Source organism: Trachurus trachurus (assembly GCF_905171665.1).
Source record: "Trachurus trachurus genome assembly, chromosome: 13".
NCBI lineage: Eukaryota > Metazoa > Chordata > Actinopteri > Carangiformes > Carangidae > Trachurus > Trachurus trachurus.
The window spans coordinates 32,439,202-32,460,765 of NC_139892.1; the positions used below are offsets into that span (position 1 = coordinate 32,439,202).

The 21,564-nt window shown below is 42.8% G+C and overlaps 2 protein-coding genes across 4 annotated transcripts; one reads left to right on the top strand and one right to left on the bottom strand.

Moving 5' to 3' along the window:
- Positions 1 to 92: 92 nt before the first annotated feature.
- On the bottom strand, positions 93 to 4,598 carry actmap (actin maturation protease). The gene is made up of 6 exons (XM_083984362.1): positions 4,362 to 4,598; positions 3,190 to 3,258; positions 2,805 to 2,929; positions 2,372 to 2,501; positions 1,907 to 1,977; positions 93 to 850 (listed from the first exon to the last, which is right to left on the bottom strand). The coding sequence occupies exons 1-6, from the start codon at positions 4,559 to 4,561 to the stop codon at positions 486 to 488; spliced, it is 960 nt and encodes a 319-aa protein (XP_083840488.1). The 5' UTR covers positions 4,562 to 4,598; the 3' UTR covers positions 93 to 485.
- Positions 4,599 to 5,113: 515 nt separating this feature from the next.
- Positions 5,114 to 8,692, top strand: snrpa (small nuclear ribonucleoprotein polypeptide A). 3 transcript variants are annotated; one of them, XM_083984402.1, is made up of 7 exons: positions 5,114 to 5,144; positions 5,835 to 5,918; positions 6,023 to 6,195; positions 6,554 to 6,730; positions 7,253 to 7,429; positions 7,995 to 8,083; positions 8,172 to 8,692. In XM_083984402.1, the coding sequence occupies exons 2-7, from the start codon at positions 5,846 to 5,848 to the stop codon at positions 8,329 to 8,331; spliced, it is 849 nt and encodes a 282-aa protein (XP_083840528.1). In that variant the 5' UTR covers positions 5,114 to 5,144; positions 5,835 to 5,845; the 3' UTR covers positions 8,332 to 8,692. The 3 variants fall into 3 exon arrangements, with proteins under 3 accessions (XP_083840528.1, XP_083840526.1, XP_083840527.1); XM_083984400.1 differs by lacking the exon at positions 5,114 to 5,144 and adding an exon at positions 5,496 to 5,540; XM_083984401.1 differs by lacking the exon at positions 5,114 to 5,144 and adding an exon at positions 5,515 to 5,540 and having other exon boundaries at positions 5,838 to 5,918.
- Positions 8,693 to 21,564: the final 12,872 nt, after the last annotated feature.

Consider the following 21,564-nt stretch of genomic DNA (forward strand, 5'->3'; position numbering starts at 1 on the left):
TTCTACCATGAAGATGATGGTTCCCCACTGTCCTTCCAGTTTTTAATATTGCGTTGGACAGTTTTTAACCCAATTTTAGTCTCAGCCGTCTCCTTAGATGTTTTATTTGCTTGATGCCAATAATTTGACCCTTCTGAAACAGATTAAGATTTCCACGACCAAACAAAACATAATCACCCATGCAGTAATTATCCAATGGGAGGTTCTTACCTATTATCTAAATCAAAGTGGTGACTTGTTTTTTTTTGACAGGCAGTGTATTATTAATGATTTCCACAAAGAGGTGTTATATAACCAGAGATAAAGAAGATAGTATCCTGGGTTTATCAGATTCTCCTAATGGTTGACAAATCTTTCTGTAAATATTACATCATCCACCTCTGATAGGATCAACAGCGATACTAGATCACACCTGTGACTCATTCACCAACGCTGCGTCCTGATAGTTCACGGCGGAGCCTCTCGGTGCGACTTCCATCCAACATTTAAGCCACAGCTGGCTCCTGTCCACCGGCGGCGTCGCCCCGTGTCCTCGTGTGGAGCAACACGGCCTGTCCGGCCAGCCCGGCCTCCACCCCTCCTTCAGGAACCACATACCGGGTCCCGTCGTCGGCCCTCTGAGGGCCCATCGTCCTCAGCTGCTCGTTGCTCTGAGCCACGCAGTCCAAGCTCCACAGCTGGTAGCGCAGGCTTTTACCCTGCTTAGCCAGGATGTGCACCTCTCTGAGTCCTGGGACATTTACTGGACAAGAGCAACTGGTGCCACGGGGCAGGTGAAGCCAGGGCAGACCGGGATCGGGCTCACACTGGTTTTCACTCACACTCCCCTGGTCCAACCCGAGGAGAACACCTGGGAAACACAGATGCAATAGTTGTGTGAGATCCTGTTGTTTTTATACAGAGGTGTTTTGTAACGCCAGTTTATTTTCAGGAAGTTTCATAATGGTGGTTTACATACATGCACGCATACTTGCACTTTTGCACTTTATCTCTCAGAAACTCTTTTGGTCCCCCTACCAATGGAAGTGTTGTCAAAATGTCAATGTTTTATTTCGTTAAAGTTGTGTGTTGTTGTCTGCATTACGTTTTTTATAATACTATGTGTTGTTGTTGTTGTTCTGACACTGTACTGTTTTTATGTTTTGGGACTCCGGATGGAAGTCTTCAGTCTTCACCATGAAGAGTAAACACATTGGTGCAAGACACACCCGATCAAAACAATTACAAATATGTTCCATCTATACAGTATCTTCATCACAACATGCTCTTCTAAATGTACTGCAATTAAATTAAAGCAAATAAAAATGTTCATTCATGCCTGTTGCATCATAGTAAGTTTCCTACAGGTTTTCTTCTCTCTGTCAAAATGAAACTCAACAATTACACATCCAAACATTCAGTGCAGACAAGTGGCACATAGCTAATGTGAAGGTATTTATAGCTACAGCATTTTCACTGTTATGTCACATGTACAAAACACAACTGATGGAGAAACTAAATTTCCATTTCAATTTTTAATTTACTTTACTAACTCCTGTTATGAAACTAATCATATGGCTAGGGTTCAATTTGAAATGTCAAAGTTACATAAAAATAAATTGCATGTAATCCAATATAAATTGCACCAATAACAGTACAAATAAACTTTTTTTTAGCTTGGGCTGCTGAAGTGATGCTGCTAATTTTGGTGTAAGTAGATATTAATTATTTGGCTGCAAACATTAGCTTTGCCTTAACATACAGCATCATAGTGTTAATTCTTTGATTGTCAAATGATGACGTGACTGGTGTTTGACTTCTCATTGATCCTGGTTCAGTTCATGAGGTTAATTCAAGACACACTTTTCACAGTACACTCTGAACCACCTTTACTAAAACATCCCTGTGGTGAGATCTTCAGTTTTACCTGAAGCGGCGGCCCAGTGCGCCCTGTGGCCGCTCCGCTGGCATGGCTCATGGTTGTAGTCCTCATCATATCTGAACATACTGTCAAAGAATTCCCTGTAATCTTTTAGCACAGCATGACAGATACTGTGGTTTTTAAGGTCGAAGCAGATATCATTAACCTTAGAATTAAAAATATTAATAATGATACATCAGGTGTTTTTTTAACATAAAAGACTATTACTATAAATCCCTTACATTTTTGTTTAAGAAGAATTGTAACTAAGACACATGCTAAACATGGCGTTTCAGAGTTGATTTTTTTTTTGTTTAACTAGTCGCTGCTCTCTAGTGGACAAACTGGTGCATCTTCTGATGACACAATGTCTTTTTAAGGAAGCCTGAAAATACATCAGCATGATTTCAGTTTTGCTTTAACATTAGGAGTACGATATGCTCCTTGTGGTTCGGTTTGGGTGGAGGATACGGGATGAGAACAGGCTGTCCGCCCCACAGGTGTCTGACGATAGTTGCAGCATTGTTGCCGCTTAAACCTCCAGACAGCAGTTCTGCCTTACAGCCGCAAACTTCTTCTGCCAGCAGGGCCATGTAGTTAGCTGAGAAAAATAAAAACATAAATTACAAACAAAGACAAACCAAACATCGTAAACTCGAAAACAGGGGTGAGAGTTTATGGAGAGTGAATGTGAAGCAACACTAAAACAAGTTGATTATATAACTTCCACATTTCTAAATTACATCCTGCATCTGGCTCGTAATGATGTCACAGTATTTATTTTGTCACATCAGAAAACCTCTGATCTGATCCATTAAGACACAAACACTCCAACTTGCTGTTGTTGTTGGGTTTTTTTTTTTTTAAATGGACTGGACCAAAACAGTTTACACTCTTTTGTTACCTGAAAACATTTCACCCTGTGCCGTGTATCCCCGGCTCAGTGCAGTCTGAACCACAGTTTCCATGTCGATACTGAGCTGCGGCTGTCGAAGGTGAGCAGCCATCCACAGGGCCACCAGACCGCACCTTAAAGGTAAATCAATAACACATTCACAGTCACACCCTGGAAAATATTTCATGTTTAATGACTTAAACATAATAGGTTGAGGGAACAATAGCCCCACTGTGCATACAACAATTAAACATAGTAGGTTGAGGGAACAATAGCCCCACTGTGCATACAACAATTGTGATTTGTATCATTAAAGTAGTTTCTCAGTTAAATATAGACCTGAGTGTTACTTGATAATTAATTGTGAGGCTGACACGGTAGTTTACTGACTTACTGTGGACCATCTTGGATGAGGGAAGGCATGTATGTGTTCACCAGTAACCACTGCAGGTCCTTCCTAAAACTGAAGCACAAAAACTACATAACCACACATCATAAATACATAACCACACACATCATAAATACACAATAGTAAAAGAGATCCTCACGTCTGGCAAGCTGTAAGAAAAGGATACACAATGATTCAGATTAACCTACTGTGTACATCCGGTCTGAAACAATCCTGTTCATTCTCATCCACCTAATACAGTTCTTTGAAAGCAGTCTGAGGACGGATATCAACCGAATGTTCTCATCTAAGATCACAGTTGCACTATAAACCTATCAGACCCAATCATGCGTATCTGAGGATAAATTTACGTAGCTTGAAACATTTTGGTCGTGATGCTGCTAGCTGTCAATAAACTGCACATTTGCAGATTAGGAATTAACGATTTGCCTCCAAAAAAAATACATACTGTACTCATGCCAAATCACCAAAAGTATGATTTGTTTAAACATCATTTTCTCTTCTATTCTATTTATTACTGTATTGTATTGTATGTTGTGTTTTTAAGCCGTGGGTCCGAAGACAATTTCATTATCCAGAATAATGACAATAAAGATACTCTGACTCTGATTAAATACGTATCTTTAAAACTGACTCAGGTAATGAGAACAAGCAGGACAATGCTGGTCAAATGTTATTGCCAAGAATATGATGATTTTGAACCAGATGGATTAATGAGGGGAAAATAACATATTATTAAATATTGAATGACGAAAAGGTGGAAAAATGACACTGTAGTACCCACTGTCTCATTGTAAACAGTTTAAAATAAGACACTTGCAGAATTAATATCGGTCCGACAACTCAGTCTATGGTGCAGGATGTAATGTATTTGTTATTATGGATGTTAAGCACTTGTGCATTCATTGATGTGTAAAATTAAATCAAACAAGACAGAGAGTTAGTCCTTGATATTGTGTTTTACTTTTCTTTTCTATAAACTTTTTTATGATTAATAATATTGTTTGTTTGTTTTACCTTTTTTCATTCATTGTGGCTTAGAAATACCTATTGTTTATGTAATATTTATTCCTATTGCAGACAATGAGCCGACTGTCCACAGTCCACATAAATAGACATTCAGGCTGAATGTGTAGGGATGTGACAGTAAATCTCACCTGCTGTCTCTTTGGCCGATCAGTAAGCGGGCCTCTGTGTGGTCCCCCTCTACAGGAGTGCTGCTGCTGGCTATAGTCTGATACAGCTTCTTCTTCTTATCTGATGAGGCTGGAGGAGGTGGAGGTGGTGGACCTGGAGCAGGTGGAGGAGGAGGAGGAGGAGGTGGAGGAGGCGATGACAGGGGGCACTGCACTGACATTTTCACTCAGCTCCCTGTGTGTTAAACCTGACAGAGTTTGGGGAAACACTGGTGAATATCAGAATATTTCTGTGCAACTGCAAAAAGAGCAAGTACTTGCAGCTCTTGAAACTGTAACTTACCATCAATAAGTGTACAATACAATATACAATATACAATACAATCGATGATCACTTTAATTGATGCAAACACAACTCACCCACCACTCTGACAGCTATGCTAACAGCTCTGGTGGCTATAAACAAGGCGAAACGGACTAAAGTTACCTTAACTCGGTTGAACTACATTCAGGTATAAACCTAACTGTAAAAAAAATAATGTCCAGTAAACTTCTGTCACTCACACACACTGATTATCTTGTCATATTTACCACAGTGAGCCCCACTCCCTCCTGTCAGAGCACCGCGCGCCGCTAACAGCAGCACCGACCGGTGTTTGACCATATTTGGCAGCAGCTGCTCGCCTGCCTCGCGCTTCTTCTTCTTCTCACCGGATCACTCGTCACCATCGGTCACACCGCCCCGTGCTGCTCGACTGAATTCCTGCTTGACCCCAGACTGAAAAGAGTCCTCATCTGTTTATGGTAAGGAAAAATTAGTTGTACTGTGTCTGAGTAGGAGCTTTGCATCTGTCCGACAATTTTTGTTTTCTTTCACAATTTGTGGATGTTTTTTTTCTCTCTCTCTCTCTCTCTCTCTCTTTAATTAGTAGGCTATGCATGTTTTTAGCTGTATTTCAGCTGTTTGCTATCACTTTTTGGCTGTTTATCAAAATGTATAGTTGTGTCATAATGCTGTAGTGGCACCACGGTTGGTAACATCAGCTACAAAATAGAGGAATTATCATATAAAATGCTAAATTTGATGGGTCACTGACAGATTTTCTGTAACACCGGAAACACTGTAGGTTTTATTTTTTTGATATCGCGAGAGCAGCGAACGGGATTTGCGAGGCCGGGCTTTTCATTCATCGTTTCGAGGTGAGTTGAGACTCGTTTTATTTGGACATTTAAGTCTCTGCAGCCCATTTGATGATTTATACAGATCGTGTTGAAGTTGTTTTGCGACAGCAGGAGAACATAAGCGTAAATAACAGACGAGTTTACCTTTAGTTTAGCTGTTTTCTTTCGGTTAGCTCTCAGGCTAACGTCCACCCCACGTTGTTTGCTAACGCTAGCTCGTTAGCTGTTAGCGATTAGATAGCAATTGTATTTTTTTTTTACTGGTTTAAAAGTCATATTCTAATTTTATTACGGAATACAACCCCTCATCAGCAGGTTGAAAGATGGCCACCCCCGATGTACGGCTCAACCATACGATCTACATCAACAACCTGAATGAGAAAATCAAGAAAGATGGTAAGTTCATGATCCTCGTCTTCAAGCTCTCTCCCTCATCCCGTGAAATGTATCTGTATATTACACCAAACTAATGGTTTCTCTCATTTGTCTTTTGTCTGCAGAGTTGAAGAAGTCTTTGTACGCCATTTTCTCACAGTTCGGCCAGATCTTGGACATCTTGGTCGCACGAAACATAAAGATGAAAGGCCAGGCCTTTGTAATCTTCAAGGAGATAAACAGCGCGTCCAATGCTCTGAGATCCATGCAGGGATTTCCCTTCTATGACAAACCCATGGTAGGTTGAGCAGACAGTGCATAACAAGTTACTAAAGAGCTTTGCACAGATCAAAACGTCTTCACACACATTTTTATAAAATATTGACTCACACTTAAACAAGGGATCTCTTCTGCTTCCTATTCTGGCAATGTTAGTACAGATTGTTTTATTCTGCTGGGGGGCACTGGCAAAAATATCAGTAAATTCATATGCTTGTTAGATAAATTTGGATCTCACTGTCCCTCCTGGTTTACACTGATGTATTTCATAGTGGAGCTGGTATTAGAGTCCATCTAATGGCGTAGTAGAGATGTCATAAAATGTCTGAAATTAACTTGAAAATACACTGTCTTCACTCATCTGTCTTTTCTTGCAGCGTATCCAGTATTCCAAGATGGACTCGGACATCATAGCTAAAATGAAGGGGACTTATGTGGAGCGTGATCGTAAAAAAGAGAAGAAGAAGATAAAGGGACCCGAAGCAGGAGGTGCTAAGAAAGGTGTACCGGGAGCTGCTGCACCCATGGTTGCTGGCGTACCTGCTGCTATGCCTGTAAGTAGGATTTGTGTTGGCAGCAGCAAGTTTTGTGACGGGTGTTATCAAGGACCATCTGTCAACTGTTCAGTGACCACAGTGTTGGCATGGACAGAGAACCAGATGATTGAAAATGGATTTGCCTTTTTTTTTTCTTCATCAGTCAAATGGCCCTTATACCAGTTCTAGTTTCATTTATGATAAAAGTCTAAAAAACTAAAGTGAAACTAACATTTAGAGACATAGACATGACTAAATAATGAAAATTAGCTAATATGAACTTTTATGTGAAAGGGGCAATATGCTCACATGAATAACACAAATATCTGTCTCACCTCTATCAGTCTACTGACAGATTAGATGGTCAAAATAATTGAAATTGACAGTGAGTAAACGATAGCACACGGGCTCCTCAGATTTGAGTGGAGATCATTTACGGCACGAGTTGGTGCAAAATCAGGAACAGGAACTGGTTGGTTGGAAAAAATGCCACCACCGCGACAGACTTGCTCATCATTTTTTACTTCTTCTCTTCTGAAGGGAATGCCCCCCATGAGCCAGGCTCCCCGCATGATGCACATGCCCGGCCAGCCGCCCTACATGCCCCCTCCGGGTATGATGCCTCCTCCCGGGATGGCGCCTGGCCAGATGCCACCGGGGGCAATGCCTCCTGGTCAGATGATGCCCGGACAGATGCCTGGACAAATGCCTCAACAGGTAGCGTGTCTCACCTTGTCACTGTACATGTTGTAATTGTAATGTTACCATGCCCTGGTTGTTGCATTGCTGCACCCCCATTTCATCTATCCATCCCTGACAGATTTTTATTGCACACTGTAGCACTTTATCACACTGTACTATATTTTGGTTTCATTGTGTTCCCAATCCATTCTAGCACAACTCAATCAAGAAACCCTGTCTTGCATTGTTGCATCTTCATCCATCTTATCCATCCATAAACAATCTTTTTTGTTTTTTGTTTTGTCATAATAGCGTCATGTTAATTGTCTCTCTTTGTAGTTTTTTTGTCTGTTGGTTTCTGTTGGATACATGTGTGTTCTTCCTGTTTTATGAATTTATGAACTGTTGTTATGTCCTTGTGTTTATTTTAATGGCTTTTAACACCTTGCCAGGAGGACTACAGTCGGAAACTAGCCGTTGGCTAACACTGGCACTTTTACATTTTATTATGTCCATTAATGTGCATTGTCCTCCTTAAATAAAAATAAAATTTCAACCTTTTGTTTATATTCTGACCTCTGATGGCCTTTCATCCTTACAGGTGGCAGAAAATCCTCCCAATCACATCCTCTTCCTCACCAACCTGCCAGAGGAGACGAACGAACTCATGCTGTCCATGCTCTTCAACCAGTCAGTAACGACTTATTTTCTGCAATCTCTTGTACGTTATTTGTCCGTTGGTAAAAGGCTGAACCTGACTGTGTCGTTGTGTGTCCAGGTTCCCTGGGTTCAAGGAGGTGCGTCTGGTCCCCGGTCGACACGACATCGCCTTTGTGGAGTTTGAGAATGAAGTGCAGGCTGGTGCTGCACGAGACGCACTGCAAGGCTTTAAGATCACACAAACAAATGCCATGAAGATCTCATTTGCTAAGAAATAACATAACACGTCTCAGGAACAACCATTTTCTTACATTTTCACACACAAGCGTAGGTTGTTTTTTTTTGTTTTGTTTTGTTTTTTTAATGAAATGAACATCAGAAGTTCGAACACATTTTATGTACAGTTGCTGATCAGTGCTACACAGGTGGTGGATTTTTTCCCACTCTCTTCCAGGATTTCATGTAAGTATACTTTATTTCTATCAAAGTTGCTATGTTTTTATTGTTCTACAGATCCCTTGATGTAAAAGAATTGTCCTGCACATCCATGGAAATGTGTTCATGTTTCGCTTTGTACCTAAAGGCAAAAGCAACTTGATGTATGAAACGTTTTTTATCTGTTTGTCATAAAGCATTGCACCCAGGGTCTGGACCACCAGACATTGTACCTGGAGCTTTCTTTCTTTTCTTTTCTTTTTATAATAATAAAAATGTTTCTTGAGTGTTCTCACCCTCATGCCATCCCATGTGCTTATGTTGCAGTGTGATTTCATCTTAAGCCAGTAGCTGGTGCTCTAAACCCACTTCCTTCCTTCCCCCCCTGACATGAGCGTTTGTTGTGAAGCGTCAGGTGGGTAAAGGGATGGATGGGTTGAACACACTAAATAGAACATTGTTTTTAAGCAACTCAACTGATCAATATTAGATATTTTCTGCCTTCTGCTTCGATTTTTCTTACCTACTCTTAAAATGTCTCGCAGTAACCCGTCAAATCAGGAGTGTTCACTTTGGACCACCAAGGACCAGTTGACCTTTTATCCCAGTCAAAGTTTACATCGGAAGATCTTTAATGTAGCTTCAATGTTTTATCTAAGGAAAACCAGAGCGTATGGGTTATCTAAGGAAAACTACTTTATGGTCTGGCCTTTTGCTTGAAATCTAAAACGGCCTAATCTCAGCCCTCTGTATGGGAAAAGCTGATTATCTGAATTGTTGTCTTTATTAGTCAGCAGTGGAGCTCGAACAGCGAAAGTAGGGTGGGAGAGAAAAGGCAATCAGAAGTCCTCGGGTGAACTCGTCTGAGGGTCCTGATGTAAACCTGATACACGGTTCAGACTGGCTGCCCACTTTCTCCACAAACATTGTTAATTTGTAGAAAATTGAATTCTTTGGCCTCGAGAGAAAAACAGTTTTCCATTTCTCCTGTAAGAAGTAGCCCATGTTCGATTACAGGGCCACAAATTGTCCTCTCCCTTCTGCTTCGAAAGCAAACCAAGTGGAGTCTAATTTAGCTTTGAAGTTAATGTCTTACCAAAAATTGATCTGACATTTTTTAGATTCCATCTTTCCCTGGTCTTAAACCATCATGCTTTGCAGTTTTTTCTTGAGTTATATCATTCCCATCATATGCCTCTGTCTATATTCAGGCTTTTAGCATTTTTTTCATGTCACTGGGTTGTAAACGCTAATGCTGCTTCACTAATGCTGCTTCACTAATGCTACTCTAGATGTCAATGAGTTTAATCATGAATTTATTCAATGAACAATTATCATATTCAGTCACATCCGCTCTTTGAAGATGAAGGTGTAATCAGTGGCCGAGTCAGTAGTCAGATCCTTTACTCGAGTAACGGCCAAAAATGCCAGTGTGAAAATACTCACAATTAAAGCCAGACTTTTAGTTAGATAAAAGCATCGTCAATAAAATCTAATATTAAAATTAAAAGCACTTAAAATGCAGGCAGAACGTCCCGTGCTATGTTGTATTATTGGATAATATTTACCAAACCATTAAAATTTATTTATTAAAATAAAGTTAATTTTAACTTAATGTGGTTGCACCTAAGGGTGAAAGCTAAACAATTAATGACAATCTACTCATACAGGTGTAACAGTATAAAAAATAGGATAATTTCGTGTCAGACCTGTATTAATTATAATCTATGTGCTCACTATAGCTTTCAAAGTAATAATTTGCAAAACAAGTCGGAGGCTAATGGAAGTTCTCAGATGAATGTGGTGAAGAAACACTTTGAAGTTCAGTATACTGGTGTAAAAGTAAAGCAGCGCTGATTGTAGAGAAGGCTGCTTTTTGTCAGGACCGTATGTGGCAAATTGGTCTTTCAAAAACATCTAATGAATGCCACTGAGTACAAAGTGTCAGGCGTTAACAGTTTTTGCATTTTGCCAATTAGTAAATGCCTGCTGTATGTTTCCAGCACGGGCCCCTCTCTGCGTTTAGATGCCGGAGGATTGTGAAGTAATTAAATGGCAGATCGTGCCCCCCCCCCCTCAAAGGCTGGTTTCATGAGAGTGGGGCGGAGTGATGTGTGAATTAGTCCTGAAAAGCCTAATTTAGACTCTCACTATCAACTGTGCCCAGCGCACACAGGGCCTCCCTGTTGTGGACTTAAACTGTGCCCTGAGTAATTGTCTTCAGGTCAGCTCAACAGTGTACACAGAAATGCACATTCTTCTGCAGTTTCCCAAGCCTTTCCACACTCCCTTATTTTGCCTTGAGAAAGCACTGACCTTAGCCACTAGGGCACTCTGTGTGTGTGTGTATGAGTGTGTATGAGTGTGTGTGTGAGAGAGAGAGAGAGAGAGAGAGAGAGTATGTGAGTGTTGCATGCTTTTGGCAATATGCCTAGTGCCTTCCCATTCACCAACACAGTGATCTTTCAGTTGCAGGGGCTGAAAGGCAACTTTTTACTGATCCGGTGGGTTCTGCAGGGGAGTCGTTTGTCAGTGTCACTTCGGAGAGAGATAAAAATCTTGCCAAACACAATATCATCAACATCAATATAGCCTATATAGCCTCATGATACCATGGGAATGAAGGGATGTTCATTTCTTTTAGGAGCTGCTGACATCGGTCATGTTGTTACAGTCTGCAGTCACACCACTGTAGTACTCTTTTTCTCAGTTCAAATATTGTTTACATATCTGGTCACTAAGCAACCAGAGGACTGATCATCATCATTACAAATTCATGCCATGTGGCTAAATCCCTCAAACCCACAGAAGATTATTTTTTGTCATGAGAAAGAATGATAATGGTTGAAGCAGATGGATGGACCCTGAATAGGCCAATGCTTTTTGAAAATATATATTTTTGCTTGCTATATTTTATCTTTCTTTTTTTTAATTATTATTATTATTTTTTACAAATCAATGTAGCTTTATCCTGATGAGAAGCAGAGTCCTCAACATCCCCAGTCCATGATGACCATTAGATGGTGCCAAATACTCAACTCTCCCACTTCTCTAATGAGACCTGCAGGGAGCAGCAGGGGCCACACTTGTTTTGGTGTCTCTCCCTCAGGTGAGCCGCCCACCACCACCACCACCACCACCACACACCGCAGCCCCACTGATGTCTGCCTGCTCTCCGGATGCTCGGGGTTTTTATGAATTCCTCTCATGTGTGGAGGTCAGTGCTCCCTCCCTATGCAAATGAGCGCCGCGCTCCTCAAGAGCCCTCTGTTCTGCCCCGGGGTCAGCGCCGAGCGTCAGGCCGTGGAAACACCAGCGGTTGTCAGGGAAGCTCTTGAGCAACAAGCCCGTGATAGACCTTAAGATGGAGAAAGTGGAGGAGGAGGAAGAGGAGGAGGGGAGACCCGAATCTCATTAGATTTCCCTCCGATAAAGAAGAAACATTGTGCGGAGGTCTGGGGTTTAACAAGACGGGCACAGGAGGTCACATGTGGAAAATATGCCATGTGAGCGGTGCCAATATTCAAAAAGATGCCTATGCACCCTACAATCCTCCTTTATATTTACGCGCTCACCCATGTCCGCGCAGATACACAGGGCGGCAGCTGTCTAAACATGTTTAATCATAAATGTGAAGATGACGACCACATTTTTTTCCTTTTTAGTTTTTTTTTTACCAAGCAACTTGCATTTCATCATCCGCAGCAGGACCGGTCTAATGATGCAGAGCTGCAGCTTCAAAGCCTTCGCTATAGAAAGTGTCCTATTCAGAGCTCCAGCAAAACTGTAAAAGAGAAAATAAGAAAAAAAACAGTTAATTGGCACAGCGGAGCTTTGAAGTGAGCTGGGGACAGCAGAGGCCTGAAACCGGAGGAGAGGAACCGGTCAGGTGCCACAAAAGAGGCGGAGAGGGAAGAGAAAACAGAGAAAGGAGAAGTGAGATTCGAAACGTTTCCAGGATAATCCCATGCGTAAATGTGGCATAGTTAGAAGAAAAAAAAAAGTTTGGGTTGGTCTACAGGTGGCTGCAGGGCGGAGAAAGAGAGAGAGAGAGAGAGAAGGATGAGAGCACATGGTGCGCGCTGGGAACCATCCGGACTCGAGCTGAGAGACGGATATTCCCTGCCTCAGGACACACCCTCCATGCGCTCTCTCTCCCTCTCCCTCTTTCTCATTGTTTCCCACACTGTCTCTGTCGCCGCCGGGCTTCGTATCGGGTTGACAAATGACGAGCCAGCCGCTTGGATGAGAGGAGCGCGCGGTGAAATCATTCCCCCCGGAGAGAGAGAGAGAGAGACACGCACACAACTTTGTTGGCTGCTGCTGCCGCTTCTTCCACACGCGCAATCGGATGAGTGTAGATTATACGTGGGGCTTATTTGTGATGTTTTGGTGCGTGGATCATGCTTAAAGAGAGACGGGAAGGGAAGAAGAGGAGAGAGTGCCAGCTGACTGGGATAAGAGTTCAAGTCAAGTGAGCCGGCAGATTGGACCTTTAAAGCCTCTTAACGCAGGTGGAAGGAGGAATACAGCGCAAGGGCAGTGTGTTTACGTGCCGTGTGTTTAGTGTGTGTGTGTGGGTGGGTGTGTGTGCGTTAGAGTGCATGTGTCATTCCCAGTGGAAATCCACCCTGGACACAGCAGCAAGAGGGTGATCAGGTGTGTGTGTGTGTGTGTGTATGTGTGTGTGGGTGGGTGGGGGATAAATCCAAGAGGAGACAGAGGTAGTAGCCTACTTATGGTCTCTGAACTGGACGCGATGAAGTGGCTCAGCGGGAGTTTCAGGGTTTAAGACCGGAGAAGGAGGAGAGCTGGGCGGACGGACGGTCGCTGGGAGGGACGAGGAGAGGGGGGCTCACCACCACCACCACCACCAACACCACCCTCACCATCACCATCGCCAAAGCGCACACAACACAGTCCCCAACCCCTTGACGCAGGGATGGAGAGGTCGAGAGCGCACAGGATAACTCTGCTGGATACCGGGAGCGGGAGCGGAGAGATGACCGGGAGAGCGGACACGGGGAGGGAGCGACACCGGGAACACCTCCACCTGCAGCGGGCACTGATTTTACTCGTTGCGCTCACGATACAACCGCAGGTAAGCCACCGATTAAGTGCTATTTTTGGGGCGGCTCTTAAAGCTCGGAAGCTGACTTTTAACTGTGGTTATAATGTCTGCGTGAAAACAGTCAGTAATGGAGTCCACGCACACTCACACACACTGTCCCTTTCCCCTTTGTGCTGCCCTCATTCTGCTCCTATGTGGCGCTGCGCCCACCTGTTGTTTCAGCCCGCTGGCGCTTGTTATCCCACGCAATAGAGACAACTCCTGTTATCCCATTTATGACGCAAGGGAACAAATGTCACAGCAAAACACGTCTCCAGTGGGAGTGTTGAAGTAAAAGCCATGTATATTAAGAAAGAACTGTTTTATTTCTTTGAGCCTATTGTTTGTTGAGCATCATGGGGCGGATATTACTGGATTCAAGCAGAAATAACAACATACAGCTGCTGCTTATGATTCATAAATTCCTTTTTATGGCTCCTAAGTGAAACAACACCTTATTTCCCAAACCCACATCCTCTGTTCAGCTTCCACTCCTCTTTAATTCACTGCTCATCATCATCTCTCTCTCTCTCTGCTTCCCCACCTTCAGCACATTTGCCTGCTAGTGCATTGTGTATTTATTTCTTATTCAGCCTACAGCTCTTTGACACTCTCGCTGTCTCCCACTCCCTATAAGTCTTTGTCCCTCAGCATGGATGCAGACCTTCCTTTGTGTATTGCACTGCTCTATTCCCCACAGCAGAGTTCAAAAGTCACTGCTGTAACTTGAAGTAATGACTGCTCGTGGCATTATAGTCATTATTTTGTAAGTAGGATTTTATTCCAGCAATATTTTGGGCATGGAGGTGAGAAAACACCTTTTTTTTTTCTCCCCCTTCTCGCACTGTCAGGCAGCTGCTGGTCTGATCAGGATGCCTATGATGTGTGACAGGACTCAGCAGTAGCAAGAACAGGCCTGGAGGTGCTTCGGTGTGTGCATGTATGCACGTGTGTGTGTGTGTGTGTGCATGTCTCCGTGTGTGTGTTTTTTTTTTTTAAACACTGAGCTCACATCCAGCATCTGTGTCTTGGGTGTGTGTGGAGCTCGGGGCCAGAGCCGAATAAACTCCAGGGCGTGTGAATGCTGAACGTTGGGGCAGCTCTGCGTGTCTCTCTCTGCACCTCTGCAAACCTCTCACAGCTGAGGAACAACACACTCCACTCCCTCCATTCTCCGACTGCACTGCAGTGTGAAGCGCACACACACATACACACTCTCACAGACACACACGGTCTGGATCCTCTGCTGCTGATGGTGACCATTTATAATGCAGACGACAGGGGACCATCCTCAGCTAGACCTGCATAAAACAGTGTGACTTTACAAATGAGGACACTACATGTTCTCTGCTGTCCCCAGTGTTATTATCCCGGAGGCTCACACACCACAGTGCACAGATTCATTATCCTCTCTCTAGGAGATTTTCAAATGTGGTTTGCAAAATTTAAGCACATTTATTTTCAAACTGAAGGTAGATTTCTGAAAAATTAGATAACATTAGATTATCAAGTTTCCCCAAAGCCCCAATAAAACCTGGTTTATCGTCCAAGCTTGATAGATGCAACCAGATGTGGTTTGCTGAGGTTTGGAGAATAGTGCCTGAGGCTCACCACAGCCCAGCGGGCTGCAGGCAGCTATCATCATAATCAATTAGGCTGATAAATATGTGATTGTTTGGATTATTAACAGATCAGAAAATAGTTTAATATGCCCGACACACACTGTTGGACTTTATTATACACTCACACAGCCAAATTTGCCTTTTAATTATCTTGTGAACAATCCTAAGTCGACTCTCATATAACAAAACACTGTTCCCTGTTGAATTTCTGTGACTGAAATTCAAAGTGCCACAAAGCTTTTTTCTTCTTCTTTTTTTTAAAACTACCAGTCAACAGTAATGTATGTCCAGACAGTGGCACAGAGAACCTCTTAATATTTGCTGTGTCATGTTTGAAGTTAGATGTGCAGTAAGAAATGAGATGTAACTGGTGGGCGTTGAGAACTGGAAGTGAGACGTCCAGTTTCACCTGAGCTCGGGTGTTGAGCCATGAAGGTCAGTCTTTAGATGGAGGGGATTTGTTGTGAGCCGGCCTTGCGTTTTTTGGGTGTACGATCCTTTAACTTCCATCCAGAGCTCTCCTGCAGAGAGGGATCGTACCTCAGCTGGACTCTCTCTCTCTCTCTCTCTTTCTCTCTGGTCGGACTGAAGCGCTGAAACGCTGGTATGTGGGGAATGGGCTCGGCCAGTGAGAGTAGGAGAGGAAGAAAGGAGGATGTAGAGTGATGAGCGCCACTGTATCTCCACAAGCCTTTTGATGTAGACGAGTCCACCCCTCCCCACCCCCCGTGACCCCTCCCACCTCACCCTCTCGGCTCGGGGACAGGGTGCAGGAGAGGGACACACAACCACACACAATGGGGCGACTGAGATTCTGGTAGACACACGAGATCTGGTGCAGGGTCTCTGTGATTTCTGCCCATGATTGAGTGCGCAGCGCCGCGGGGGGATACATAATTCTGATTCTTGGACTGTAATGAGCTATCATTAGTTTACTGTTGGTGCCAAAGTGATTGTGAATTATTCAGATTTATTCACTCATCAGCAGCAGAGCTTTCATGGCAAACCGAGATAACAGTGGTTTTATTTTTCTGTTTGCGGTTGTTGGAAGACGCCATTGTTTCATTCTGCCACAGTGACACACAGACACACAGACACATACCTGACCCTGGTGCTCCGAGACTCTCAGGGGGGCTTGTTAACTCGACAGTGTGTGTGTGTGTGTCAGTGTGTGTGTGTCTCTGTGTGTGTGTGTCTGTGTGTGTCCTCCATCCATCTTTAAACAGCTAAAAGAAAGAGGAGGCAGGCGAAAAGGAGGAAGGCAACAGCACAGAAAATAAATGGTCACAGAAAGAGACATGACAGGAGCGTTAGGCTTTAGCTCGTTTCTTGATGGACAAAAAGGAAAGAGGAGGAGGAGGAGGAGGAGGAGGAGGAGGAGGAGGAGTGAGCAAGTTCTCAGTGTCATCGTCCTCAGGGAACGCACACACTCTCACGCACTCCGTTATGAGGCCGGCTGTCTGAATGATGTCTGTTTCCCTTCTCAGTTGATCAAATTAATACATTTGCTGATTTTATTTTCTCTCAAAGTTGAAGCAGATTCTGCAAAAAGCAAAACAAAACAAAAAAATTGGGGGGCCGAAACTGCTCAGCTTGTTTATTTTTTTTGAAATGACAATAATTTCTGAACTGGATCTTCGTGTACGGTGTGCATACAATAAGTGCAGCAATTTACTTTTGCCATCTTAGTTTAGTGCTCAACAGAAACAGCCTCCAAATATAGAGAACTGCATTAAAGAAAACACACTTCCATATTTTGGCAAATAAAATGATAGATTGAACTCTCATCTACGCTATAAATGAAGCGACTGTCGAGCCAGCCATCTTAACTTAGCATGGCTAAGACATGCTCTGTCTAGCAGCATCCTTAAAGCTCACCTTACATCTCATTTACCAATTAGTGGTTTTACAGAGAGAGCTCTGTGTCAACCTAACTGATCGTCCTTCCATGCACTGTGCTAGTTTTTAATAACGGATGATATAATAATAATAATAATGAAACTCTCTCTTTCAATTCCCGCCCTTCCCTTTCCTCTCTCCGGACCCAGGCTGTGCGTGCTGTGGGGATGTTCGAGCTTCAGATCCGCCACTTCCAGAACCCGCACGGCCTCCTGCAGAGCGGAGATTGCTGCGACCTCCAGGCCAACGTGGGGCAGCGCTGCTCCGCCAGGGACCAATGTGACACTTTGTTCCAAGCCTGCCTCAAGGAGTACCAGGCCCGGGTCGTCCCAACCGGAACCTGCACCTTCGGCACCGGCAGCACAGGCATCCTGGGTGGAAACTCCCAGTCGCTCCGTCACCGTGGATATGACGGAGGAGGAGGAGGAGGAGGAGGAGGAGGAGGAGAGGATGGGCCCAACGGACACATTGTCATTCCCTTCAAATACGCCTGGCCAGTAAGTACAGGGGGCAGTGCTGTTATTATCAGTATGGTTACCAAGGGAACAGGCTAAGCTTGAAATACAACAATACACTCAAACTGAGGCTCGAGTGGAATAACAATGGCACTCAGAGGGAGAGTTCACATTCACATGCTTTTACACCTTTTCTGTCCTTCTCTGCATGTGGGTGATAGTAGCTACATGGGTCACAACGACACGGAAAAAAAAAAAAAACATGACAATGACCAGAATACATTTGTTCAAGTATCAGCTCTACCCGCTCAGCTACAGAATAGACAATCACACTGTTGAATGGCAAAACTAAATATAAGTAGCTATTTCATTCTGTTTGACAGCAGTGCTTGGCCACTGCTTAGACTAGAATTGTCTCCATGAAAAATGTAATACACTTTTATAGAAATGAATTATTTCTGTTCATGGGAAAAAGCAGAGATGTCGTTTATTCAGTGATTCCCAACCTCAGGGTTGGACTCAGGATCTCTCCCCAGAAGCTTTAGGATAAGTCTGAGGAGTTAAAAGATTATTAATGGGACAATAAAGAAGAAAAAAACTTCTATTACAGAATGTTAGTCAATACAGGAGTGAAGTATCTCAACAACTGTTGCATGAATTGAAGTTTGGTTCAGACATTATTGTTTCAAACAGGAGGAGCTGCGACACTTTTGGTCACAACCCAGGGGTTGACAAACTTTTATATAGAACCAGTACTTTGATTTATCTGAATATCTGTAAAACTAAAGATTATTCCCATCAACCTTATCACACTGGCATGTGGCTGCTAATTGGTAATCCATGGGTCTATCGCTGGTTGAACCATTTACTTATAGATACACTCTAAGTCATTAATAAGTAGCTCTGGGGTTACCTGGCTGATCACCTAGAGGCGTATATGTTTACCCAAAACCAAACGTTTTTCTTACTAATGGCCTATGTTTATATCAGATATCTACATCTGACCTGAGCAATAATGAAACCATTAATTATAGGTATCTCATAAAACCTTTATAACCCGTGCTTTGTCTGTGCTAAGCGTTAAGCATTTTCACAGGTTAACGTCTCTAAAAGTCCTTTAAGAAGGGACACTAACACTTTAGTCCTTGTTTACACACTGAGGCCAAAGCCTGTGTTGAAAGACGACAAGTTAACTTCACTTCATTTCAAAATGTCATCACTGGTTTAAACCATCATCGGCTAAATATAAAATGTCCCAAGATCTGACCTTAACTAAACATTTTTTTCTGGATTGGATATTTAAAGAATTGCATGATATAATTACAGTAACAGATGATAAACAAAACGACTCCAGATTATTTTCAGAATTAGATTTGTGGTTTGCTATTGACTATTTTCCATTATAAAATAATACACGTCTCCTGATCTCGGCAGTTTAATCTATGTCTCTTCCCTACACACATAATGAGCTTCCTCTTCTTATGTTAAATACTTTTAGTCTTAACGCTGCTTTCTTCAGTACGTATCGAACACTCTCTGTCTCGATCAAACCTCACACTGCAGGCTGCTCTGTCTTGTGTCCTCATTAAAGAGCAAACCAATTAATCTGCCATTAGCACAACAGTAGGCGAGTGCGACCAAGGAACACATAACGATTATTCAGTCCACTATTTCCTCCTGCAGCACTCCCTGTCTCTTTTCATTTAGGTTTTCCCAATAATGCAGAGAGAAACTACAAAAAACACCCAAATACTAACATTAGTCAGTGTTAATGAACGAGTTTTTCAGCTGTAAAAGCTTTTTTACCAAACTAAAGAGTGTTTTTTGAGTTTGAGTTTTAGTCTTTTAATTGAAACAAGCAATCTGAAGATTCAAGGTATTTGTGAGATTTTTGTGAGACGAATTGGTAAAATAAAAAAAGCTGCAGGCCTGTTCATTTGTCTTCTTTAAGACCTAATGTCCTTACAAGGGCAGGAAAATGAAAAGGTCTAATAACGGTGACTCATGTTAATAATACTATGCAGTAAAGCTCTTTCCTCTTCCAATCACCGTATATACTAAAAATCCATCAGTCCGTCTCTGCACCCATTAATCACATTTTTCCTGGACTCTTCATTTCAGTAATTAATGCTTGCTCAAGAGAATCCCCTCAAAATGATTTGGCAGGGACACGAAGGAGTGAGCCCCACTTTTTCAAGGGATTTAAGAAGTTTTGTTTGTTTCTTAGTTTTTCTATTTGCGTGAAAGAAAACCTCCTGCAGTCTCTTCTGCCTCCCTTCTTGTCTGCCTTTGATCGCTCCCAGCATGGATGACTAGCTTCTAATAATGAAAGAATTACAGAAATTCAACAAAAGGCTTTGTGGTTCTAATTCATAATAATGTTGTGTTGCTGCAACAATGTTGGTAATATCGCACAAAACCCAGAGGTGAGGCTTCAGATACACACACACACACACACACACACACACACACACACACACGCTCCTAACATGGATCATAAGACAATGGGTACAAACATATGAAACACCCCCAACACTTTAGCAAAAGTCCAAGACTGAAAGATACTTTTTGTTGTTGTTGTTGTTGTTGTTTTCCATCTTCCTTTAGACATTTTTATCTCTTTGTGGTCATTTTGAGTCTATTCATGGTTGTGTTGCATTTCTTTTCAGTTGTTTAGCAGCTATTTGTTGCCAGTGTGTGGCTCTTAGTCATTGTTCATCATCGCTTTGTGAATGTATACCATCTATATTTAGTCTTTCGCCTCCCTTTGTGGCTGTGTTGCTTTCTTTTTTAGTTGATTTGTGTCTCATTGAGCTAATTATGTTTCTCTTTATAGTGGTTTAATGTCCTGTTGTGGTCATTTAGCATTTAAAAAGTTGTTTGATTCACTTTCCAAGGAAGAATATGAGTTTTGCATTGCATTTGAGTTGCTTCAAATGGCGGCTCTGTCCATCCATGACTCCAAATGTATCCACACTGAGCGCGCACACACACGACATACACAAGAATGTTACACAGAGCTGGCTTAGGTTTCTTCTTCTTGATTAGTATCAGCCCATTTACCTGTGCGGGTCTGTGTCCCACAGCCAATTATCTTCCCTTATCTGTGTACACTTTGCTTCTTTTCTATGCACCTGTGTGTGTCCTGTATCCATAATGTGTTTGTGTCACACTTTCCTTGTGTTTGTGTTTTTCTTTGTGTGTGTGTGTCCCTCTGTACATTGGGTAGGTGTAGGTGTGTGATTGGCAGGTAAGAGTGTGAGAAAGTTCTCCATCAGAAAGCCTACCTGGATCAGTTTCAGGGCCGGGCTGCAGGGGAGAGAGAGCTGGGACACACAGTGGCAACGTCTTTGGCTGAAAGACTCGCTTTATCTCTGGGAGGTGGAGGGTGGTGGGGTGGAGAGAGAGGGAGAGAGAGGGAGAGAGAGAGAGAGAGAGAGAGAGAGAGAGTGATCTCCTTGCCCCAGGTGAAGGGATGAACAGGTGAGTGTAGTCATTATGAGGAAAGGTGAGCTCTTTCTGGCCCCTGCTCTCCCTCACCAGTTCACTCTTTCTTTCTACCACTAGTCTCTTCTGCAGAAAATGTGTGTGCAGACCAGACACCAGTCATGTGTGTGTGTTTGTGTCTGTGTTTATTAATGAGTGTGTGCAGAGTTGTAATTCGTTGTGTTGTAATACTATCACGGTTGTCTGGAGGTATTTATCCCTGTTGTAAATATGGTGAAAGCTCCGGCTGTGTGTCATTTCTCCTTATGGATAAATGCAGGTGAATCATCCAGCCTGTAAATTCACATCAACGTTACAATCAGTAGTCGAGTTGAGGGGGGATGAGGGGGGATGGCATCCCCCCTGAAATAAAAACGATCAAAATCATCCCCCCTGAAAAAATGCCATCCCCCCTCTCCATCCCTCCCCTTTTTACATTAAATGTTGGACATATAACTTGTAATTATAGGCTGTCAAATCAATTTTAACGGCGTCAATTTCTTT